The sequence below is a fragment of the Oppia nitens genome, unplaced genomic scaffold (assembly GCF_028296485.1).
Source record: "Oppia nitens isolate AA-2021 unplaced genomic scaffold, nextdenovo-longstitch-racon4-pilon3 scaffold1_pilon_pilon_pilon, whole genome shotgun sequence".
Classification (NCBI taxonomy): domain Eukaryota; kingdom Metazoa; phylum Arthropoda; class Arachnida; order Sarcoptiformes; family Oppiidae; genus Oppia; species Oppia nitens.
The window spans coordinates 6,985,922-7,008,661 of NW_026533199.1; the positions used below are offsets into that span (position 1 = coordinate 6,985,922).

At 28.6% G+C, this 22,740-nt stretch overlaps 5 protein-coding genes across 5 annotated transcripts; 3 read left to right on the forward strand and 2 right to left on the reverse strand.

The window, feature by feature from the left end:
- Nucleotides 1-1,403: 1,403 nt before the first annotated feature.
- Nucleotides 1,404-10,340, reverse strand: LOC128966450 (tRNA N(3)-methylcytidine methyltransferase METTL6-like). Its single transcript, XM_054313300.1, has 3 exons — nt 9,628-10,340; nt 1,630-1,771; nt 1,404-1,549 (listed from the first exon to the last, which is right to left on the reverse strand). Exons 1-3 carry the CDS (start codon nt 10,192-10,194, stop codon nt 1,404-1,406), a joined length of 855 nt encoding a protein of 284 aa, XP_054169275.1. The 5' UTR covers nt 10,195-10,340.
- A 747-nt stretch (nt 10,341-11,087) lies between these two features.
- On the forward strand, nt 11,088-12,718 carry LOC128966451 (A disintegrin and metalloproteinase with thrombospondin motifs adt-2-like). Its single transcript, XM_054313301.1, has 4 exons — nt 11,088-11,093; nt 11,429-12,129; nt 12,181-12,587; nt 12,708-12,718. Exons 1-4 carry the CDS (start codon nt 11,088-11,090, stop codon nt 12,716-12,718), a joined length of 1,125 nt encoding a protein of 374 aa, XP_054169276.1.
- On the reverse strand, nt 12,688-13,868 carry LOC128951832 (corrinoid adenosyltransferase MMAB-like). Its single transcript, XM_054297113.1, has 2 exons — nt 13,094-13,868; nt 12,688-13,010 (listed from the first exon to the last, which is right to left on the reverse strand). Exons 1-2 carry the CDS (start codon nt 13,655-13,657, stop codon nt 12,777-12,779), a joined length of 798 nt encoding a protein of 265 aa, XP_054153088.1. The 5' UTR covers nt 13,658-13,868; the 3' UTR covers nt 12,688-12,776.
- Nucleotides 13,869-14,055: 187 nt separating this feature from the next.
- Nucleotides 14,056-15,032, forward strand: LOC128966452 (NAD-dependent protein deacylase Sirt4-like). The gene is made up of 2 exons (XM_054313302.1): nt 14,056-14,341; nt 14,407-15,032. The coding sequence occupies exons 1-2, from the start codon at nt 14,056-14,058 to the stop codon at nt 15,030-15,032; spliced, it is 912 nt and encodes a 303-aa protein (XP_054169277.1).
- A 4,377-nt stretch (nt 15,033-19,409) lies between these two features.
- Nucleotides 19,410-22,056, forward strand: LOC128966453 (paired box protein Pax-2-like). Its single transcript, XM_054313304.1, has 5 exons — nt 19,410-19,422; nt 20,469-20,648; nt 20,720-20,749; nt 21,233-21,598; nt 21,701-22,056. Exons 1-5 carry the CDS (start codon nt 19,410-19,412, stop codon nt 22,054-22,056), a joined length of 945 nt encoding a protein of 314 aa, XP_054169279.1.
- The last annotated feature ends 684 nt before the right edge of the window (nt 22,057-22,740 follow it).

The following is a 22,740-nucleotide window of genomic DNA, read 5'->3' on the forward strand; positions in this document are numbered from 1 at the left end:
TTATTAAAATATATAAAATACTAATGATATTTTAAATATTACTTACTTTTTTATTCAATTTCAAAATAATAAAAAATATGTGAAATTATTTTACAATAATATTATTAATAATGATTTAAAAATTGCAAATTTTGTGGTCAAATTCAATAAAATATTTTTGATAACATTTATTGATATAACAAATAAAATCATTGACATTAAAGAATAATGTCATTAAAAACACTTTCCTTAAAAGTCAAAGAAATTGTCACAAAAAATAATACATTTTTTTGTTAAAATGCACTTAAATTTTGGTCTCCAAGTGTTTAATAAAAAATGATGTATAATATATATGAAATGAACTAAAATTAGTACATTGAACTAATATTAAACTAATATTCAATTTATATAACAATTTATAGAAACGACAGTTTGCTGAGTGTCTACTAATGTTATTGTAAATACGTTTATTAAAGTTTTATTATCATTATAGTTATGACAAAAAAAATGAAACTTTTTTATTATGAATTGAAAGTTATGCTATTTGTTGTCTACTATAATGTATTCACACAAATATATGTTGAAAACACTTAGCAAATCATTAGTCCTGTGGTTTAAAACATTTTTCAATAATAATAATAATAAAATTTTTAATATAATTGCAGCTTATGTTAGTTCAATAAAAATATATTAATATATTCTACAATATACTGTATATACATAACTATTTATTAAAGAGTTGCACGTAATATATTCATCAAGAATTAACTCAATAGTTGTGTGTATATTAAATAAATTAATGATATCAATAAAATAAATATAAAAACCCAGTTTCTATTGTACAGTACTAATGAAAATACTGTATTTGAATAGTTAAGCATTTAGTTTAACCAATGAATATATTAATAAATAAATAAATGTTATTTCTCTAAATTGTATATATTTATAATTCAAAAAATGAATTGTTAGATTTGGTGCAACATTTAATCAAATAGTAAAGTATACAGATCATAAATAAATAAATAAATAAATAAATAAATAAAAGCAAATAAAAAATAATCAATTGTCTAAATTGTTGTCCACTTTATGTTCATTTGAATGGTTAATACAAACATTTTTCAAACGCTTGGCTTAACACGTGCTCTACTTTATTAAATAAATGACTTCATTAATGACACAATAAATCAAAATATATAAATACATTTGAATATTCAATAATACCTCATATTATTTATAAATATCGATATTCATAAAGTTATCAAAACAAGTTAAATCATTTATGTGAACAAATATTTTTAATAGTATCATATTATTTATTGAATTTATAAATATAATTTACATAATTTAGTCATAATTAAATATTAATAATAAATGAAACAAATGAATAAAAATAATTAATTAAACCCTAAAAATAAATGAAAAGGTCAACTATTGTCTGGTTTGGCATACTTTCCCTGAATAAAAATACGGTCGACACAAGTGTTAAGCTTACGATTGATTGTTTCCCGTTTAATGTAATCATTTTGTATTACTTCAAAACCACACGACTTGACCAATGTTTCCATATATTCTGTATTTATGGTAAAATATATACAATAGTAGTAAATACATAAAATAATTATATGTTTGAAAGAAAGACTATTTTCAAACCGATAGAGAAATAGTAGGCTCGGGTGCCGTCCTGTCGCACATAGAAGTTGTCCGACAGTTTGTGTCCACTTCCAAACCGAAGCATTGCGTGATCGTAGAGACCATAATCGCGGAACAGTAACACACCATTTGGACGCATCACCTAATTTTTATAATCAATTATTTATCATATTTTTATTTTTATTATAAATCATAAATAATTTGTATAAAACTGCATTAACTCTACTCTATCATAAATGTAATTTTTATTTTTATATTGTTTATAATATAATATTATTTATATGATTAGATACTTATTTAATGTATAAATTATATTTACTTAATATTAAAAAAAATAACAAAATCTATATAAATTGAATTTCAATATTTTTGATAAATTTAATCATATTTCCATTAATATACATTAATATTAACATTGAAATAAAAACAAATTAGTCAAAACAACGTGAATTGAGGCCATAATAGAAGTACAAATGAAATAAATTATTAACAAAATAAAAAAGTAATTTCAATAAAATCAACTAAAATTATTATATAATTTACATATAATATATAGCGTTCAGAGGGCCCGAGTGTTAATAAAACATTAATATATTGTATAATACATGTAATTGAACTACATTTGCAATTGTTTTCTATTGCATTGCAAAATACTGTACAAATCAATGAATTTGTACTGTAATACTGCTGTTTGTATAGTATTAAACAATAAATTGCATAAAAATATTTGAATCACAAATTATATGTTTCATAATAAGTTAGATTTTATAACAAATAAAATAAAATATTGTGTTTATGTAATTAAACTTAAAAATTACAATAAAAACATGTATGATTTTCTTATAAAATGCTAAAATATAATATTTAATGGGCAATACATGTATTAATCAATCATATGAATGCAATTATTCAAAAGCCAACTGATTTCGATATACAACAAATTTGATGAAATTATGTCATCAAACAAAACAACTTTAATCTAATGATACAAAAACACGGTTACCTACACTAAAATTATGACCAGTATCTAAATAAAATAGGAATATAATACCAATTGATATAAAAGTAAAACAATTCATTAAAAAATTAACTAAACTTTCCGAGATATAGATATTGTACTTTTATTTTTATGAAGTTATACATTATTCAAGATAAATATTATAATGTAAAGATAATGTAATAAATGTATAWATAGTTTAATAAATATCTAAATTTTTATCCAAAAAACAAACAAACAATAACTCTTCAGTTTAATTTGACATTTATATTGATAGAGGTTTTACCCAATTACCGGTCACCAGAGGGCAGCACATCTCAACCTACTTGTTCCCAAAAGTCCAACACATGCGCACCGATACCTATACCTCAAGTCATTGCTATATAAGAGCTAACACTACTCTATTCTCGCTCTCTTACACTTTCGCCTCTCCACGAGTGCACTTCAATTATACTCCGTATAACGTCAACGTCTTACGTTAACTCCACTTCCGTTTCCTATTTTATTATATTTTATTATACACACGTGTTTTTACAATTTATCTTAATTTAGTTCAATTTAATAAAGAAGTATAAGTTATACATTTTAAACTGTGTTTACAATACCCTTTCGTGATCACTATTTTACATTATATTTGGGACACATTTAACAACCATATCATCGGAGACCCACCATTGCCAGTCCGCCCATTTGTTATCATTCATTGGCATTACATTGACATCAATACCGACTCGCGTTTCGCTGCCGTTCAACGCTCGTACCACCGCTTGGTCAACACCACGTTTACGTCACGCGTTCACGTTCGCGTTCACATCACACGTCACACGTACACTTCACACGATCAAGTCACACGTTCACGTCAGACGTACACGTCAACGCCATAAGTCAACGTCATCATAGGACATCTACGTGTCATCCTTTAAGACAACTTCTACGTTGGACGTCAACGTAGACAGACCCCACTTCAAAACCCGTATCAATTGGCGCAGAATCGGCAGGATATCCTCCGCAATAACCATCAATCATTCGGCTTAGAAGCGGTTACCTCAAAATCGTAACACCAACCCCGGAAATGCCAAACACTAACGCCACTCAAACGTCTACATCAACAGACGCCATGACGTCAACGTATAATCACCGGCCATCGCTGGAAAAATACAGCGGTCACAAAACGGTAATAAGAGCAGACCTATGGTTAAATTTATTTGAGGTCCTGACTCGGAACCAATCTGACAGCGATCGAGTGTTTACATTAATGGCATACCTTACAGATGACGCGCTAAACTGGTATGCGACAGAAATAGCCAACATAGCTGACATAACATGGAACCAAGTGAAGGAACACTTTATTAAGCGTTTTGGTGCTCCTCGTCGAGACGCATTGGTCATCGCACAAGAAAGACGTCTGATGTCAACGGAATCGGTACAGAACTATTTCGACGCAAAAATGAGATTGTTACGACAAGCGGACCTTAATGACAACAATATCGTTGGCCAACTAACGGCTGGAATGCCGGATAATTATAAAGGATATTTATTATGCGCGTTGCCAAATAATCATATCGATTGGTTGACGCTCGCACAGAGACTTGAGTCGTCACTTCCACAAAAGACTGCTAATACGTATACAAAGAACGTTAACGTTTTACTGCGTAAACCGACGTATGCAATGATAACTGAGACCAATTCACAACCAAGTCAAAGTCGGCCTCCAAACCCTTGTCGTTATTGTGCAGACGTTGGGATCACTTCTTGGCACTGGCATAGAGAGTGCAGACAACGCAGTCCTATGATGACTCAAAACATCAGACAGTCATTTCCGAACCGCCAACAGCTCAACGATCAAAGCGCAACACAGGTTAGAACTTTTAGACCACAAATCCAAAGACAATATAATAGACCGAATAGCACACCTGTTAATTACGTTAACGTGAGAGACACACATAACACGTTAACGGATTACGTTAACGTTGAAGACATTGGCGTCCGACATACTGATCCAACGTATTACGTTAACGTTGAAAACACCGACTTTCAACGAAATGAGCCAACGTCTTACGCTAACGTTAACTTCTCACGTCCTCTCAATCAAACGGCTCAAACTTACGCATATCGTCTTGAAGGTGAAGACCCCATCAATCAGGGAAACTTTCAGGGCGGTCGTCTTTAATTGAAATCGCGGTGCGGGTCAACAATTATCCAATTCGTGCAATAATTGACTCTGGGTCAACAATTAATGTTGTCAGCAGAGAATTTATCAACGTCTTACGTCTACGTCCTGACCCGCAAACCGCTATTAACGTTATCCAAGTCAATGGAAAAACGAAATCTGACGGCCGCCTAATCGTCACTTTAACTATTAATAATACGGCTCTTAGAGTCCCCGTTCACGTGCTAAGCGACGCACCCAATTCAATTATCATCGGTATTCCCACTTCTTCGGATTTCTCACTTCATTTGGATTTTAAAAGTCGAATTGTATCTCAAGAGAATCCCTTCACGTATAAACGGCACGTATGCCTCGTAGCAAAGCCTACCCACACTCATAATACTTTAACGTCTTCGGTACAACGCACTCTTAATAAGTACCCCTCACTTTTCTCATCGGACCCCAACGAAGTTGGACGGATCCCCAACGTGGCCCACACAATTCGCCTGTTGCCGAATCAGGCCCCAATTCATCAACGCTCTTACCGCCACTCACTCGCAGACCTAACAGAAATACGGAGGCAAATTCAGATTCTCCTCGACAAACGCCTTATTCGACGCTCTACGTCCCCATACGCATCTCCCGTGACCCTTGCATCAAAAAAGGACGGGACCAAACGTCTCTGTATCGACTACAGACGACTCAACGCCGTAACGGTTGATGAACGTGAACCGTTACCCAGAATTGTTGACGTGATCGATCAACTTAGTACGTCAACGTACTTCACAACCTTAGATATGGCATGGGGTTACTGGCACGTACCCATGGCCCCGGAATCAATTGAAAAATCCGCATTCGTTACACCCGACGGCCAATACGAATGGCTTGTCTTACCATTTGGCCTCAAAAATGCACCGCCAACTTTTCAACGAATAATACGTCAAGTCGTTGGTGATCTACTTAACTCAGGAGTCATACCATATTTGGACGACATTATCATTCACGCGTCAACTAAAGAAGCTCACGACAAACTATTAGACGTAGTACAAACTCTAAACAACTCTAACGTAAGACTTGAAAGACGTGAAAAGTGTTTTCAGTCAATGAAATCGAGTACTTAGGACATGTGATAAAGGACGGTAACGTTATGCCTTCACCATCGAAGACAAAAGCTGTCAGCGCATATCCTCAACCAAAATCAGTCCACGACATCCAACAATTCCTAGGGATGTGTAACTTTTATCACCGCTTTATCAATCGCTACACGATAATAGCTGAACCGCTAACTCGACTACTTTGGAAGGAACAACCATTTGTATGGACTACTGAACAAAATAACGCCTTTAATCAACTGAAGACAGCATTAACTCCGCCTGTTATGGCAATCTACCGCGATGATCGGCCTGTAGTTATCTATACCGACGCCTGTAAGATCGGGATCGGAGCCATACTAATGCAACCCGACGAAAACGGACATAAGAGGGTCGTATCATATTACTCCCGACGGCTCAACATTCACGAATCAAAGTATACAACATCAGAGATGGAATGTCTCGCAGTGATTGAATCCATGGAGAGATGGCACGTCTACGTGCACGGGAAGCACGTCGACGTATTTTCGGACCATTCGGCTTTGCAGTGGCTGCTTAACATCAAAAATACTTCCAACAATCGACTCTTCAGATGGTCCATTAGATTATCAGTCTATAACTACACTATTCACCACAGATCGGGAAAACGCAATCAAGCGGCCGACGCCTTATCCAGAAATCCCGTTTCATTGCTCATCAACGTTGACGTACTCAAGAAAGCTCAACGTAACACGTCAACGTCCGACGTATCAGTCGACGTCAACGTCCCATCAAAATTTTATAAGGATAATGAAGGCCTTGTGGTTCATCGCCACCGCGGATTAAAACGATATTACGTACCACCATCTTTACAAATGCAAGTCCTTCGTCATTACCACGACGACCATGGGCACCCCAGAATCGCTGCAACCACTCAACTTATTGGTGGACACTACTGGTGGCCATCAGCAACTGATATGATTTCCTCATACGTCCGCTCATGTAGAAACTGTCAAATAGTAAAACCAAGTAATCAACCACCATTAGGAAAACTACAACCAATTCAGACACCCGATCAGCCAAATCAAATTTGGGCTATGGATACCATCGTTATGGGGTCGACGTCAACGTCGACGTTAAAATACATTCAGTTAATTGTTGATCATCACTCACGGTATGTCTGGGCATACCCCACATCTGACAACAAGACGAAGACAGTTATCCGACTTCTTAAGAACCTTTTCAAAGATATTGCGATTCCTAAACAACTTATAACTGACAGAGGATCCAACTTTACATCCAAAACGTTTGGCAATTTCATGACAACAAGCGGAGTACGTCACGTTTTAACGTCGACGTACCATCCCCAAGCCAACGGGCTATGCGAAAAGGCTAATGATTTAATCGTAAGCTCCGCTTAGCAAAACAGGATAATCCACGAAACACATGGTCAGCTCTACTACCAAAAGTACTACACAATTACAACAATACGCCGCACGGATCCACCGGCCATTCACCAAATTATCTACACTTCGGGAAACCATGTGATGCTTCACACGATCAAGTCACACGTTCACGTCAGACGTACACGTCAACGCCATAAGTCAACGTCATCATAGGACATCTACGTGTCATCCTTTAAGACAACTTCTACGTTGGACGTCAACGTAGACAGACCCCACTTCAAAACCCGTATCAATATATATATTAATTATATAACTTATAATTATTATATCAGATATTAAAATAAATTTTATTATTAATACAGATGTATAACGCAAAGTATTTATTTATTCATGAAATTAATTTAAATACTTACAATCAAAACAAAATTCCTATCGGAAATAAATTTTATTATATTTTAATTAATAATTATATAAATAAATATATTAATATTTATTACAATACCTAACAATAATATTGTTTTTTTAATTGCATTATATAGAATAATTTTACATTATTATTATTATCATTATATTAATTACATATGCTATTATTTCATACCGTATAATAATAAGCTATTTAGTAGATTTAATTATTAAAAAATGAAAATTAATAAATATTTTGCATTACCGGTATTTGAAATCATAAGTTCATCATAAATATGCATTAAATTTGATAATTTAAAAATATTTAATGGATATATAATTCAAATAATATATATTTTCTCGTGATATAAATTATGCTTATTTTATGTGTTAAAAACATTAATTTTTGACCGACACTCAAAAAAATTATTTATAAAATTAATAAATAAAAAATATTATATACTATAATACTAGAAATGGCAATATTATCTGAATCTACAATATTGTATTGAATTACAAATACAACCGATACTTATAATTAGACTAAACATGACTGGCATATAAATAGTATATTATTTCTAAATGTTGTACACATTTGTTATGAAATCAACACATTCTGTGTTTGTTATAAATAATTCAAAAGTTTTCTAAATTTTTATTATTTTTTCTGTTATATCATATAAACATCATATCATATCATATACCGTATCTCATGTTCTAAAATATTTCTCCAAATAATTAATTTTTTAAAATAAATTAAATAAACAAAACCTAATTATAAATTTACAGTTAAAATTATAAATATAATAATTAATCAAAATCAATAATAAAGTTAATAACAAATAATAGAAATTTATATTGTATAAGTTTATGTAGACATAATTGAAATAAATCAATAAAAACAAATCATGTGAAAGACACGCAAAAATGTACAAAAAAAAATATATATATATATATAATCCTTTTCTATGTAATTAGGAATTTGTTTTGCAAACCAAATATAATCTTTGGATCCTATAAATCATTATACAATTCAAATAAGTTATACAAAGAATAACTTAATATCATATATTGTATTTAAAATTTTAAACATTAGTTTACAAATATACGGTTTTTATAACATTAACACTAATCCGACCATAACATTAAATCAATATATTAATTAATAATGTAATAACTATTGATCAGATAAAATAACATGTAAACAAAGATTTAAGTTAATATTGATAAAATAAAAATACATAATATTATTGTATATTTAAAAAACTATGATTCAACACTTAATAAATTATATTTTGTTATAAAGTATTATGTAGTACTTTACTGTATTTACTAAATTTTTGAAATAATCAATGATAAACAAAAAAAAAATAAATAAATGTTGAATTAACAATTAAATATATTATAATATAATTCATTGAAAAATGCTGTATTATAAATTATTCAATAAGTATTTATCTACATTATCACACTATAATCATTAGATTCAGTGATAAATATAAATAATAAAATTAATTTTGTAAATTATATTCAGTGATAAATCAAACAATTATTGTCAGTTGCAATAAACTATCAATTTTTAGATAGAAATTAGACTAATAAATATTCTGACATTGTTTTTGTTAAAACAAACTATCAATATATTTAATTAATTCATTTTTAATTCTGTTTATGAATTTAATATTCAAAAAAAAATGTTTAGACATTAAACTCTAATATTTGACATATATTTTTTAAATTCAATATTTTCTCAACTATTAATTAAATTCAAACTTAAAAATTAAAGTTTTTAATGCAATAAAATAAAAGTAAACATAAAAATGTTTAGTCTTTTATCTGTCAGTTTTGAGGTTCATATTAAACAATCCTCTGTTTTAAATCAAAACATTATTTTAACTTTAACTTTGATGTAAATTAAAATAAATAAATAAATATCAATATTTGAGAATAAATTAATATAAAATCATTGAATACCTGATAAATGTTTCTCAAAGCGGTTCTCATTTTTGTCGGATTGATTGACGACAACACAAATATCAATGAAACCAAATCAAAGCTCACATTCGGTGGCAAATGATGTCTAAATCCCGATTCATCGGTAATATCGGCCACAAAAGGTTTGCATTTATTACTGTCAAACAATGGACTCTTCTGTAGTAAATCGATGGCCACCGGAGAGAAATCACAGACATATAAATTTAAACGAGTCTTGTCCTCAATGAGTGGCCAAATAGTGTTACCGACACCACAGCCCACTTCAAGCATAAAGACGTCTCTATCTTCACTCATGTGGTCACCGATGAGTTCACTGAACTCGCGTTGAGTCCAATGTCTATCTTTGAAGAACTTATTTGTATTTCTTTTGTAAAAGAGATCCCAATTCTTCTTCGACTCCTTTTCTAACTTGTTTTGTCTGAACTCATTGATCGCCAAATCATTTGTCAGTTTAGCCATCTCTTCATCGGTTAATTGTCGGTATTTGTGACCACAAATGTTATGGTCTGTTGTCATGTCGTCACTGTCTTTGTTGACTTCTTGCATAGTAACTGTCGGACACAATATGTGGTCAAATGGTGTCAAATGACCGATAAATTGGTTTCAAATTGTAATCACATTTCAATTTAAAATCATATAAACAAAGTCCTCAACACATGTCATATCATAACATGTGTTGTCATTCATTCAATACATTTAATGTAAAAACATATCAAGTATTACGAAATCATTTAATATATTCAACAATATTAACGTAATATAAATATTTAATTTTAAAGCACTATAAAAGTTTTAAAACATTTTAAACACTAATTAATTTATTATTATTATTAATTTGATAATAATTTAATGAATAAATAAATTTTTAATTTAATCAAAATATTATGTATAAAATTATTTATCAAGTTTTAAAATTTTAACACATTGAAATTATAATAATAATAATAATAATTATAATTTATTTATTAAAGTATATATTATTATTTCAACACCACTACATTTTTTGAATAAATTTTGTCTATAAAAATTAAATAAATTACAATTTCAAATTTTATTTAGCAATTTAATTAAGTATTTTGATTTTATGAATTATTATCTTATAAATTATAAAATTTTTATTTAAATGCTTCATTGTGTTAATAAATTGTTTATATTTAAGTAAATAATAACTTAATAACACAGAGTCTCTATATATTGCATCTGTTTGTTAAACTCCCTTATGATTGTAATTTAAAACACTAAAAATATTTTGAATATTTATAAATATTGTAAATAATTAAAATGTTTATTATTTTAATTAAAGTATGCAAATGAAGTAAATGTTTTTAAAGATAAAACTATTTATAAAATATAAATAATTACAGGATTTTTAAAAAATTTTGTTTAATTTATAGTTATACAATTGATTGAATATATAGAACAATATGTGAATGTATTAAATGCGGGTTTAAAATACTAAAATCATTAAAATTATATTTTAATTATTAATAAAATAAATATTTAACAAGTAATTGCATTGATATCAATGACAATAAATGTTGTATTGAATAATGCAATTGCATTATTAAAATCATTTTCATACTTAACTTATAAACAAATTTATTGAATTATGCGGTTTTTATATATTTTGTTTATCGTATTTAATGCATATTTTATTGGTTATGCAATTGTAAGTAAATAAATAACTATTTTTTACATAATATTGAAACCCATATTAATTTAAAACCTATTTTTAAATACTTAAAATGTTTAAGAATTAATAATTTTAATTTAATAATAGAAAACCTTTAATAAGACACTTATCGGGTCTCTAAAGTCTATCGGTGGACATAATACGGATTATCTGTTAGAAGTAGATCCGCATAATTCAAGTCAAATATTTAGCAGACAAATACTGAACAAATACCGATCAGAAGAAAACAGTTCTTTGTTTGTCAGCAATGGATGGAAAAGACAGATCAAGTACTTAGAGTTATCTGTTTTTGTTGACAACAAAGCGTATGAAAATTTATTATCTCATGATTTAATTAAAAGTGAAGACAAATTTCATGAATTAATACTTTCATATATAAGTCAAATACAAGCCATTTATTCTCATAAGTCATTTGCACCAAAATTTGTCATAAATTTAGTCAAAATTGAAATACAAAAAGAAAACATTTTTTCTGAAACCGATGGAAATAGAGATAAACTGTTAAAAAAGTTCTGCAAATATCAGGAACTGTTAAATACTGAATCAGATTCCGATCCCAAGCACTGGGATATGGCTTTACTATTAACAGGATATGATTTATATGTGATTAGAGACCATGAAATTAAAGATTATAACTCTCTTGGATTGGCATCAGTGTCTGGCATATGTACTCTCGACAGAAATTGTGTAATCAGTGAATTTAGTCCATCGCTTGACATTTCAGCCCCGATTTGGCCCTCTTCTGGTCTCATGTCAACCTGGGCTGCGGCTCATGAAATGGCACACAAGTATTGATTAATAAAGTGTTTGATAATAATTAAAATTACAAAATTATTCAGTTTAGGAATATTACACGATGGCTGGCCATTCAATATTGAGTGTCCACCAAATGGTTTCATAATGTCCAGCAGTCGTGGTACTCGAGGAGAAACCAATTGGTCCAAGTGTTCGGCTGTAAACTTTCAACAGACATCTACTGAATGTTTAGACGATAAACCAGAAAATGTTAGTGAAGTTTACAATTATAATAAATATGACTTAAGACCGGGAACTGTATGGGACGCAGACAAACAATGCCAACTGTTTCTTAGAGATAACAAAGCCTATCAATTTCCAAAAACCGACGCTAGAATATGCAATGAAACCATACACTGTTCAACTCCTAAAAGAACCGGATCTTATTCATCTGGACCAGCACTGGAGGGAACCAATTGTGGTGATAATAGTTGGTGTGTAGACGGCAATTGTGAATTTAAAATAATTAACGATCAAAATGTTATTATATAAATCATTATTAATTAAAAAATTATTGCTTTTTAAAATATCGACAATTAGTTTTGATTATTATAAATGCTATAAAAAATAGTTAATCTCTGAGAAAACAATAGTAATTACAAAAGTTTGGTCAAAGCTATTGACAATCAATAAATCGTGTCTACGATTCGTCAAATGAGTCGTCGGAAGACTTTTGTCTCGTGTAAATGGTTTCGGGTTTGCCATCATTTAGTGCACAAACTCTTGCAATTGTGAATAAGTAAGAACTTAATCTATTGAGGTATTGCAGAATTGGCAGTTCCAGGCCTTCATCTAGAAGTGGCACTAGTTTTCGCTCAGCCCGTCGACAGATAGCTCGAGACATATGAAGTGCTGAACTGGCTTTTCCTCCAGACTTTATAACAAACATCAAAACAAATACCATAATTATCCTAAATTTTAAAAATAGTTATTAATAATAAATAAAAATTAAATTACTGGAAGAATAAAGTTCTTGAGCTGTGGTAGAGATTGTGTGTGAGAATCAATGGAAAGCTCCAAATCGATGAGATAATTGCGGTTCCATTTAGTCTTCTCGATAAGTGATGGATTGGATGTAGTCTTTGGTGTCGCCATATTTGACTGCAACTCCTGAAGAATGCATTGAATGCGTTCCAGTTCTTCATCGATGAGTTCATTCTTAACGAACTCTCGAGCAAAGCCTACACTCGACGACAACTCGTCGACGACACCCAAGGCTTCAAATATGTTGTCATTTTTCGGTCGCCGGTCACCACTTCCAAACAGTCCTGAACTCCCGTTATCTCCGGTTCGGGTATACATACGACCAACACTTGATCGCCGTTCCCTGTCTTCACTGTCATTGCTGTCATCATTGGTCGACAATTGTCTTAAGAGTTGTCTACCGAACACAGGTTTCTTATTGACAGTCAGTAACCTCAAGAAGTGGTTAATCGGTGTATTTTGTGGCAGAAATTTGCGGTAAAAGTGTAATGAAATTATAGCAGACATTGTGATCAATAAAATTGTTATGAAATCCATTTGTTAGCTATTTTTAGACTCAAAACTTAAGTCAACATATTTGTCGTCAATTTATTTTTAAAACTTTATTTCAAACTTTTTTTCGCAAATTTAGAGTTAATTATGAAATAAATATAAAATAATTTTTCATTAATTTAATCAAAAATTGTGTTTAATTTGATGACAAATCCACCAAAAATGTCAATCAATTGCAACATAACTACCGATAAAATCCCCCAAAACTTAGTGACAATGAAATCACTGTTTGTGTCGCAACTGAGGGCCACTCATATATAACGTAACATTTTTTTGTGTAAATATAAATAAAAAACATATGATTTGCTTAACAATTATTGTTTGAAATGTTTGGTTAAATAAAAATTAATATTAAATTAATTAAAGTGAAGACAAAAGACAATATGTTATATCATATTAACCGACATTTCAGTCCATTTGTGACCGAATTTGTGCCAAAACACCGAAAGGTCACTAATATAGAGATAAAACTTCTTCAACAGTTTATGGACTCTACCGATCGGGTTCTGGTGTTGACCGGAGCCGGTATTTCTACCGAAAGCGGTATTCCCGACTATCGGTCAGAAGGTGTTGGTCTTTACGACCGAAAAGGACATAAACCTATTCAATATCAAGACTTCTTGAGAAGTGATGACATTAGAAGAAGATATTGGGCCCGAAATTATTGCGGTATTTATCCTTATTTAGACATTTGATCGATGATATCGACGAAAATAAAAATATAATATCTTAAGGTTGGACTCGTTTTAGTAGTTTTGAGCCAAACGTCGGTCACAAATGTTTGGCCGAATGGGAACGTCGGCGAAGAGTACACACAGTTGTGACACAAAATGTCGATCGACTTCATTATAAGGCCGGCTCTGAAAATGTGATTGAAATACATGGAAATGCTTTTGTTGTGAAATGTCTTTATTGCAGATATCGTGTCTCAAGATATCTATTTCAGCAAATATTAAAACAATTAAATGAAGACATTATCACTAATGATATACTTAATCAAAGCAATACTCTTAGACCCGATGGTGACATTGATATAGACTCTAAATTTATGCAACAATTTCGTTATCCTTCGTGTCCTCGATGTGATGGACTACTCAAACCTGATATTATATTCTTTGGCGATAATGTGTCTAAAGATGTTGTTAATGATGTTAACAATAAATTGAAAGAAAGTGATGCACTTGTTATCATTGGGTCATCACTTCAAGTATACTCTGGCTATAGGTTTGCGTTGATGGCTAAAGAACTGAATAAACCAATTGCTATACTAAACATCGGTACGACTCGTGCCGACCATTTCGACAAAATAGTCCGATTGTATACCAGAGCTGGAGATACGTTACATCATATTGTTGTTTAAATATATTGAGTTAATTAAATAAAAAATATTTATAATGTAATTAAATTCATAAATGTTTTGTTTATAAATGACTTCGGTTTATATTAAAGATAAAAATACATTATTGTAATAGTGATATAAATTATAGATAACGTATCTATTGAAAACATATAGATTTATTTATATATATATATATACTGTATATATACTGTTATGATATTGGGGTATTAATATTTTATCTATTGACTTTATTTAATATGTATCAATGGCGTATACATAATAGAAAATAATATTTATTTTTTTTAAAACTAACATAAATTTATTTTTTAAAATTTAATTTAGATACAAATGTATAATATATAAACCTATCAAATAAACTTGTTTTAACAAAAATATTGTTGAAATTATTAATATTTGAGCTAAAATTTGTCAAAATAGCACTATTTTTATTATAAAATTATTCAAATTTTTTGTTAACAAATTCAAAAATAATCAAAATTAATAATTTATAGATCAATGTTACTTGAAATTAGATTAAAAGTTAGGCTATAAATAGGTGTCAAAATAGCTGACATTGTGTTAAACCAAAATTTAGTTATAAAACAACTTCTTGTGATTTTTGTCATAACAGTTATAATTTAGTCATAACTTGTGATTAACAATGAAAATATTAATCAAAGAAATAGTTATATTGTTTTCTTTATTAATAATAGCAATCAAAACAATTAATGCCGAAGAAAAAGATGGTAAATATTTAAGTCAAAAATTTTGTATTTTGTCGTTATATTTAATTTATTAAAAGCAATATTTTTGATTATTAGACTACAAATGGACAGATTTTTATAAAGATTTAATGCGGTTTACAAGCGATTTATATGCCGACGCAAGAAAAGTGATGATCCGTGAAAAGGAGGTGGGTCAATTTACTAAAAAATGGTTTGGTTGGATCAGATGGACACCTCCTTCACCATCTAATTTATTTGGATGACTTCAATATCAGCAATATTTCATAAATTATTTTAACTAATATTACTAAAGTATTATATTATTGAATTTATTTACAAGCATTTAATTTTTAATTATTTTCAATTTTAATCTATTTTGTATTTTATTTGTTAATTAATTTTTTCATAGATTTAAAAACTGATTATTTTATTATATTTATTCAATTACATAGATATTAACTTTATAATACTCATTATTATTATTATTATTAACTTATACTATTAACTTGAATTAATATTGTATTACAGTATGAAATGTCAAAAGTAAGAAAGCATTATTAAAAATCAATTGAAAAACTTTTGAAGATTTAAGCAAAAATTTGTCGTTAATTTGTTAGAGTTATGCCGGCTTTGGTTATCGGTATCTTTAATATACAATAAATGTCATACAGTTTTTAACAGTCAAGTTGTTAAGTGAATTGAGAGAAGAGTTGCCATCAAATATAGTAATCCATAAGTGGATGAATTGTGTCAAAAAAGATAGCATTTGATTGTACTGTATATTTGTTGCCATTTACTACTGTATGTATACCATACATAAATAGAGAGCTCAGTTAGCAATACTAACTCGTTTTGCGCTCCGTTACCGAATCGGAACTATCAGTTGAGTGCAGACACTCTGTGCTAACAGTGCTGTTGAATACCACAAATAAATTGACAAATCAGTTCACGACCTGTCACTCGCTCTTTCAATAATAGTATAGCTCTTTAGGCATCACTTGTATTCATATAAAACTTAATTTCAAACACTATATCAACTGATAAGAGAAAACTATTTGCAGACAAAACTAATGTTTATTATTATTTTCAACTTCTGTACAAATTTTTATCAAATAATTATATTTATTTTCATGTAAATGACAAATATTAAAAAATAAAATAATTAAAGCAAATTAACTAAAGTTTAATTAAATATTAAATTAATACAATAGTTTAAATGTGAAAGTTATATATTGATTATTAATTCAATGAATTCAATTAAACCAGTGGTTCATTCATTTGGGAATATTGTCTGACTATTTGGTTTGATGTGTGAACAGCTATGATATGAGATTGAGTTGTTGTGCCGGAGCTGACAATTGCTGTACAAATGTGTCCAATCGTGATATACTGTAAACTGGAGGTCATATACCATATACCATACCATAGAGAATTGAGTCGTCAATTGAAACGTTTGACTAACTTTCTCCTATTGTATACTATATTAGCACCACTTTTGGACTCAATTGTAATATAACATTGAATGTCAAATAATTCAGAAAAAATCACTTATTATCAAAAGATTACTATTTCGGTTAAATCTGTGTCTACTTGTTGTCAAAATTATTAATATAAATAATTTAAATCATCTATTTTATCGAACAAAATGTTATTTAAATATTATAAAAATATTTATTTTATAAAATAAATTTAATATATGAACATAAATAGACTATATTATGATATATAAACTATAAATAAGTAAGATTTTTAATGTTGCATTTGAAGTGTTTTTTCATATCCTATTTTACTTATTATTAATCTCTACAGATTAACAAAACAAGAAACTAAAAATCAAACTTTTATTTGAAATTTTTGTTTGAATTAAATTATTTTGAAATTAAAATTTTATAATATAATATAATAATGAATTCGTGTTTTATAAAGTTTTTTTATGAAACACAAGCAGTTGTTAATAATAAATAGAGACCACAAATGAGTTGATATGTTATAGCCGTATGTGTGGAGTTAGAGGAGCGGCAATAAAGCACTGCGTGATTGCTTTACACGCTTTGTTAGCCACCGATTGTGTCCCCAATCAGCACCACATAAGCCGATCAACTATTCAAAAGGATATCACTTTTGACTCCGTTATACCACAAACTGTGCTAACGTTTTGCTTTTTAAAAAATAACTTTTTGTACAAAAACTATGCTCTTGTAGTCATAACACCCTATAAATCAAAATTAGAGGTTTTATGCAAAATATTTAACGCACTCTTATGTGTATTTTCCATGTAATGCTTTAATTCAAATTTAAATTCAATGATAAACAAATAATATAGTTTATTAACTAAAATTTTTATTTTATTTAATAAATTGTATTTAAATTGTTGTAAAAATATTTGTATATAAACTATATTTCCATATACTGTATATTTTATAATTACTAAAAAATAATAGTTTTATAATGTAATTGATTAAAGTACTAGTACTGTAATACACATTACATCGCTTTGGAAAAAATATATAACTAATTTACAACAAATAATAACTAGAGACTTAAACTTTAAAATGTAATGCTTTATATGCAGTATATAATATACACCATATATGTATATTTATAATGCTAAAGAAAACTTATAAATAAATAATTATATAAAATGTTATTCAAAGTTTAGATCAAAAAAAAAAGGCTTAACTTTAGGGTGTGTTTCATATTTGCATTGATTTGATTTGATGTTTTAATCATAAAAAACTAATATTGTTGTCATGTTATGTAAATGCAAGACAATATATGCCAATAAAAATACAACTTTTCTCACCTGCCGGTGCTATACATGTGTCACATTTTGTATGATATGTGTTGCTATTAGTATTATACTGTACTATATTAGTAAACATGTATTGCGTGCAATATTTGCATCATTTTCTGCCAAAAAATGTGTGATCTATTTATTGGCGAAGAAAGTAAATCCCAAATAATGTCCGGAAGAGATTTAATATAAATTAAGACTATAAAGCAATGCAGATGTTTATCATCACTTGATGGCTAAACATATTTATTATACCTATATTTTTATAATGTATTAAAACTATAACATTGTTTCATGAAATATATATGTATTTTTCTAAAAGTTAAAAATTAATAGATTTGTTTTAATGAAATTATATTTTAATTTAAAATTAAAATATAATTTAATTGCTGATACAATATATGCTGTAATATACAATATATATATATATATATATGAATTTTGAAGTTAATATAAATGTGATTTAATATATGCTATTATGGCACTGGATATTAGTGCAGGTGCTCTTCATTGCATTAATTGATGAGTTGATCGGTAATGGCTTTATAGAGATGACTGGATCTAAGCGCTAATAAAGTGATCATTTGCTGGCACGCCATACATACTATCCATGCCATCCATGGTATGCATGCACTACACGCTCACAATGGGAACAACTGTGCGCCTCATCTCCGCCTCTAAGCAGACATGAATTGCTGCGATCGTTGTCTCTCTCCTCCCATCAATTGATGTCTCAGAGCTGTTCACTATGTGATCATTGACTCAATGCTTCTCAACCATAGACCTATAAAAATACTTCACAAGTGTTACTCTATCCGCTAAATTTGTGCAAATTTTAAGTAAATCATATATAGTGTAAATAAAGTTGGTATCACACAAATGCCACACACAGGTATGTATTCATTAGTATTATTATTTTATCACTTTTATATCATTAAGTGTATAATTACTGTACATTAAAATTTAAAAATTAAATTAAAAATTATTTATATTGTATAACAAAAGATTGATAAATGCTGTGTCATAAAAATGAGTAATATTTAAGTAAATTATATTATGTTAAATTCAATTTCAATTAATAATTTTGTCTTTTTATATTGATTTAATATACTTGTAAAAAATTAAATCATATACTCCATTTAAATTTAAATAAATAATATTAGCTTTTTATAAATTATGATAGAAAAAAATAAAAATGAATTTTATATTATGATATGTATGTCATGAAAGTTTATGTTATGATCATATGTGGGACCATAACTAACCATAACTTTATTATCATTTTTGGTCTTTGTTTGCAACCATATATCTGTAACCTAACAGTTGTGACAATGGTTATGACTTGTCAAACATAAAGTTAAACTGTGCACTAAATTTGTTTGTTTATGACTACAAACTAATTCAACTAATAAACTAATGGATTTGTCCTAATATAATCACTTATACTATATATATAAATACAGTACTATATTATACAATAACAATATGTATATCATTTGACTTTATATATCTTTTAAAGTATAAATTTAATAAAAAATTTGAAGGAAAATAACATTTATAAAAATTTAATTTTTTAAATTTTGATTGTTATAAATAATTTTGCATGTTAGTTTTTATGATGTTAATATAAATAATATAAATGTTTTAACATGCTTAATTTATAAAAATAAACTATAGATACTATTTGCTGTATTGTAGTGAAGTGTCATTTCACATATATGTACTAATATGTATAATATACAGTGTTATATACCGGTATATAATAAAGCAATATTAGCTTTTACAGTATATTATATATATATTGTAAGATTATAGTTATACAGTCAATTACATTATCATATTTTATTATAATAAATGTATTGCTATAGATACTATAATATAACTAATGGTTGATAATGTAATTTGTATTTAATTTATATTATTGTCCATTATTTGCAGGTCAGGCAGGTATAAACCAATTGGGAGGACTGTTTGTCAATGGTAGACCATTGCCATTACATGTAAGGCATCGGATAATAGAGTTGGCTCTGATGGGTGTCAGGCCTTGCGATATATCGCGTCAATTGCTTGTATCGCACGGTTGTGTTTCTAAAATATTAACCAGATTTTATGAGACGGGTTTGTAGTTAATTAGATATTTTATAATTTTCAAACATAAAATTTACACATTTATATCTATTAAATTATAGGTTCAATAAAGCCGGGAACTAACCATTTGCGTAAGTGTTATGCTATATATTTAAATGTGAAATTTTTATATAGATATATTTTAAAAATGATTATAAAATTTTATTGTAGAAAATTATTTTATTAGATAATTATTATTTAATTGTCTAGTCTATAAAATTTTTATTAAAAATGTCAAATATTTAGTAATATATATTGTCTTTTATAATAAATAAAATTACATATTTTATTAGCTATCAATATGTTAATATCTTTGAGCTAATAATACAACTGTTTTCATTAACAGAAAATATTTTTATATTATTATATTCTATCAAAAAAAAACATACAAAAAAATGTTTATTATGAGAAATTTTGCGACAAAAAAACAGTGATATTTTGCAATATTATATCTAATACTTTAATATATAAATAAAATAAAATTCAAATAACCAAACAAAAAAACAAGTAACTTAAGTATAGTAATGATTAAGATTTCAAATAATTAAAAAATAATATATACAATATATTGAAAGGATCTATAGGTGGATCCAAATCAAAGCACGTGACGACACCAAACATTGTTAAAAGGATATTACGGTTAAAACATGAGAACCCGGCTATATTTGCCTGGGAGATCAGGGATCTGTTACGTAGGGAACTTATGTCTTACACCCAAAGTCAGGCACAAAATGGCACCACTTGTGGCCCCTCATCGACACCCGATTCTGATCCCACAATGAATATCATTCCTTCCATTTCATCAATTAATCGTATTTTAAGAAACGGTACGAACGGTATCATGGATTGGACACCAAATGTCAGACAAACCATAACTGAAAGCAATGAGACAATTACGCCATTAAATAAAAGCCCACAAAATACACAACAACCCATTTTTGGTAATTATTTTAATGTAATATTAAATTAAAATATCATTTTTTTGTTATACTATACAAAAGCAAAAAGAAAACAAAAGAAATTTAAAAACTACTCGATTGAAGAAATTTTAAAGAAGGACGACATCGACACTAACAATGAAACAGAGATTAACAGTGAGAGTCATCCAAATAACAGCTATCCATCTAATGGCTCGTCCGCACCAATTGGTCAGCACATGACTGTCCAACAACAGCTCTATTACTCTTATTATTGTCAGGCTTTGATGGCTGTTAACCATAAACATAATATCAATGAGTCAATCAATAATATTCATAGAAATAACATATTATTTGAGACCCATTTGAACCAAAGTGAACATCAAATGACAGGATCACAACATAACTATCATAATTCAACACAATTGACCCATCAATTAGCAAATGATGAAATTAACAATTCAAACAATAATTTTCAATAGTTTATAGCCTAACAGTATTCATAGTTTATCTCTTATTGATGGCATTTATTTCACGATATACTGTACAGTATATATATATATATATATTAGTACTGTATATGTATTTTAATTGAAATTATTGTTTGTCATTTGTAACTTATTTTTTAAGTTTTAATTTATATCTTAAATTTTATTATACAATAGAAATTACATTTTAAAAAGTTTGAATACACACTCTTGATTGCTATATAGTATATTGTCATATACTGTATATTAATAATACAGATGTCAATTGTAACTAATGTAGTCTAATTGTGACATATTGTAATAGTTATATAATTAAAATTTATATCTATATATGATATACAGTACACTCGTAATCAAGTTATTTAACAAATTAATAACAAAATATTGGCTATCATTTCTAACCTATATATTGTCATACATACAGTGTATATACAATAATATTCTACAATACTTACAAACTCACTGTTCATTCAATATCACTGATTGTATTGTATTTTTGCATTGCTTTATCTTTTTGCTGTACTGTACTCTATATAGTAGTTTGAAACTATTGTTTTGCATTAGGTTTGAATACATACAAATCAGAGAGTCTTAAACAGCGGCGATGCTATTAATTACAATTATCAGGTCAACAATACGTTGAATTAAAAAGTGACCAAGGGCAATGTTGTAGATAAA

Coding starts and splice junctions, on each gene's coding strand:
- LOC128966451 (XM_054313301.1), top strand. Junction 12,130..12,180: donor GCTCATGAAATGGCACACAA/GTATTGATTAAT, acceptor AAAATTATTCAG/TTTAGGAATATTACACGATG.
- LOC128966452 (XM_054313302.1), top strand. CDS start 14,056: ATGTTATATCATATTAACCGACATTTCAGTCCATTTGTGACCGAATTT. Junction 14,342..14,406: donor TTGGGCCCGAAATTATTGCG/GTATTTATCCTT, acceptor TAATATCTTAAG/GTTGGACTCGTTTTAGTAGT.
- LOC128966450 (XM_054313300.1), bottom strand. CDS start 10,194: ATGCAAGAAGTCAACAAAGACAGTGACGACATGACAACAGACCATAAC. Junction 1,772..9,627: donor CTTTGAGAAACATTTATCAG/GTATTCAATGAT, acceptor TATAAAAATTAG/GTGATGCGTCCAAATGGTGT. Junction 1,550..1,629: donor AGCCTACTATTTCTCTATCG/GTTTGAAAATAG, acceptor CCATAAATACAG/AATATATGGAAACATTGGTC.
- LOC128951832 (XM_054297113.1), bottom strand. CDS start 13,657: ATGGATTTCATAACAATTTTATTGATCACAATGTCTGCTATAATTTCA. Junction 13,011..13,093: donor TCAAGAACTTTATTCTTCCA/GTAATTTAATTT, acceptor TTTGTTATAAAG/TCTGGAGGAAAAGCCAGTTC.
- LOC128966453 (XM_054313304.1), top strand. Junction 20,750..21,232: donor GCCGGGAACTAACCATTTGC/GTAAGTGTTATG, acceptor ATATATTGAAAG/GATCTATAGGTGGATCCAAA. Junction 21,599..21,700: donor TACACAACAACCCATTTTTG/GTAATTATTTTA, acceptor ACTCGATTGAAG/AAATTTTAAAGAAGGACGAC.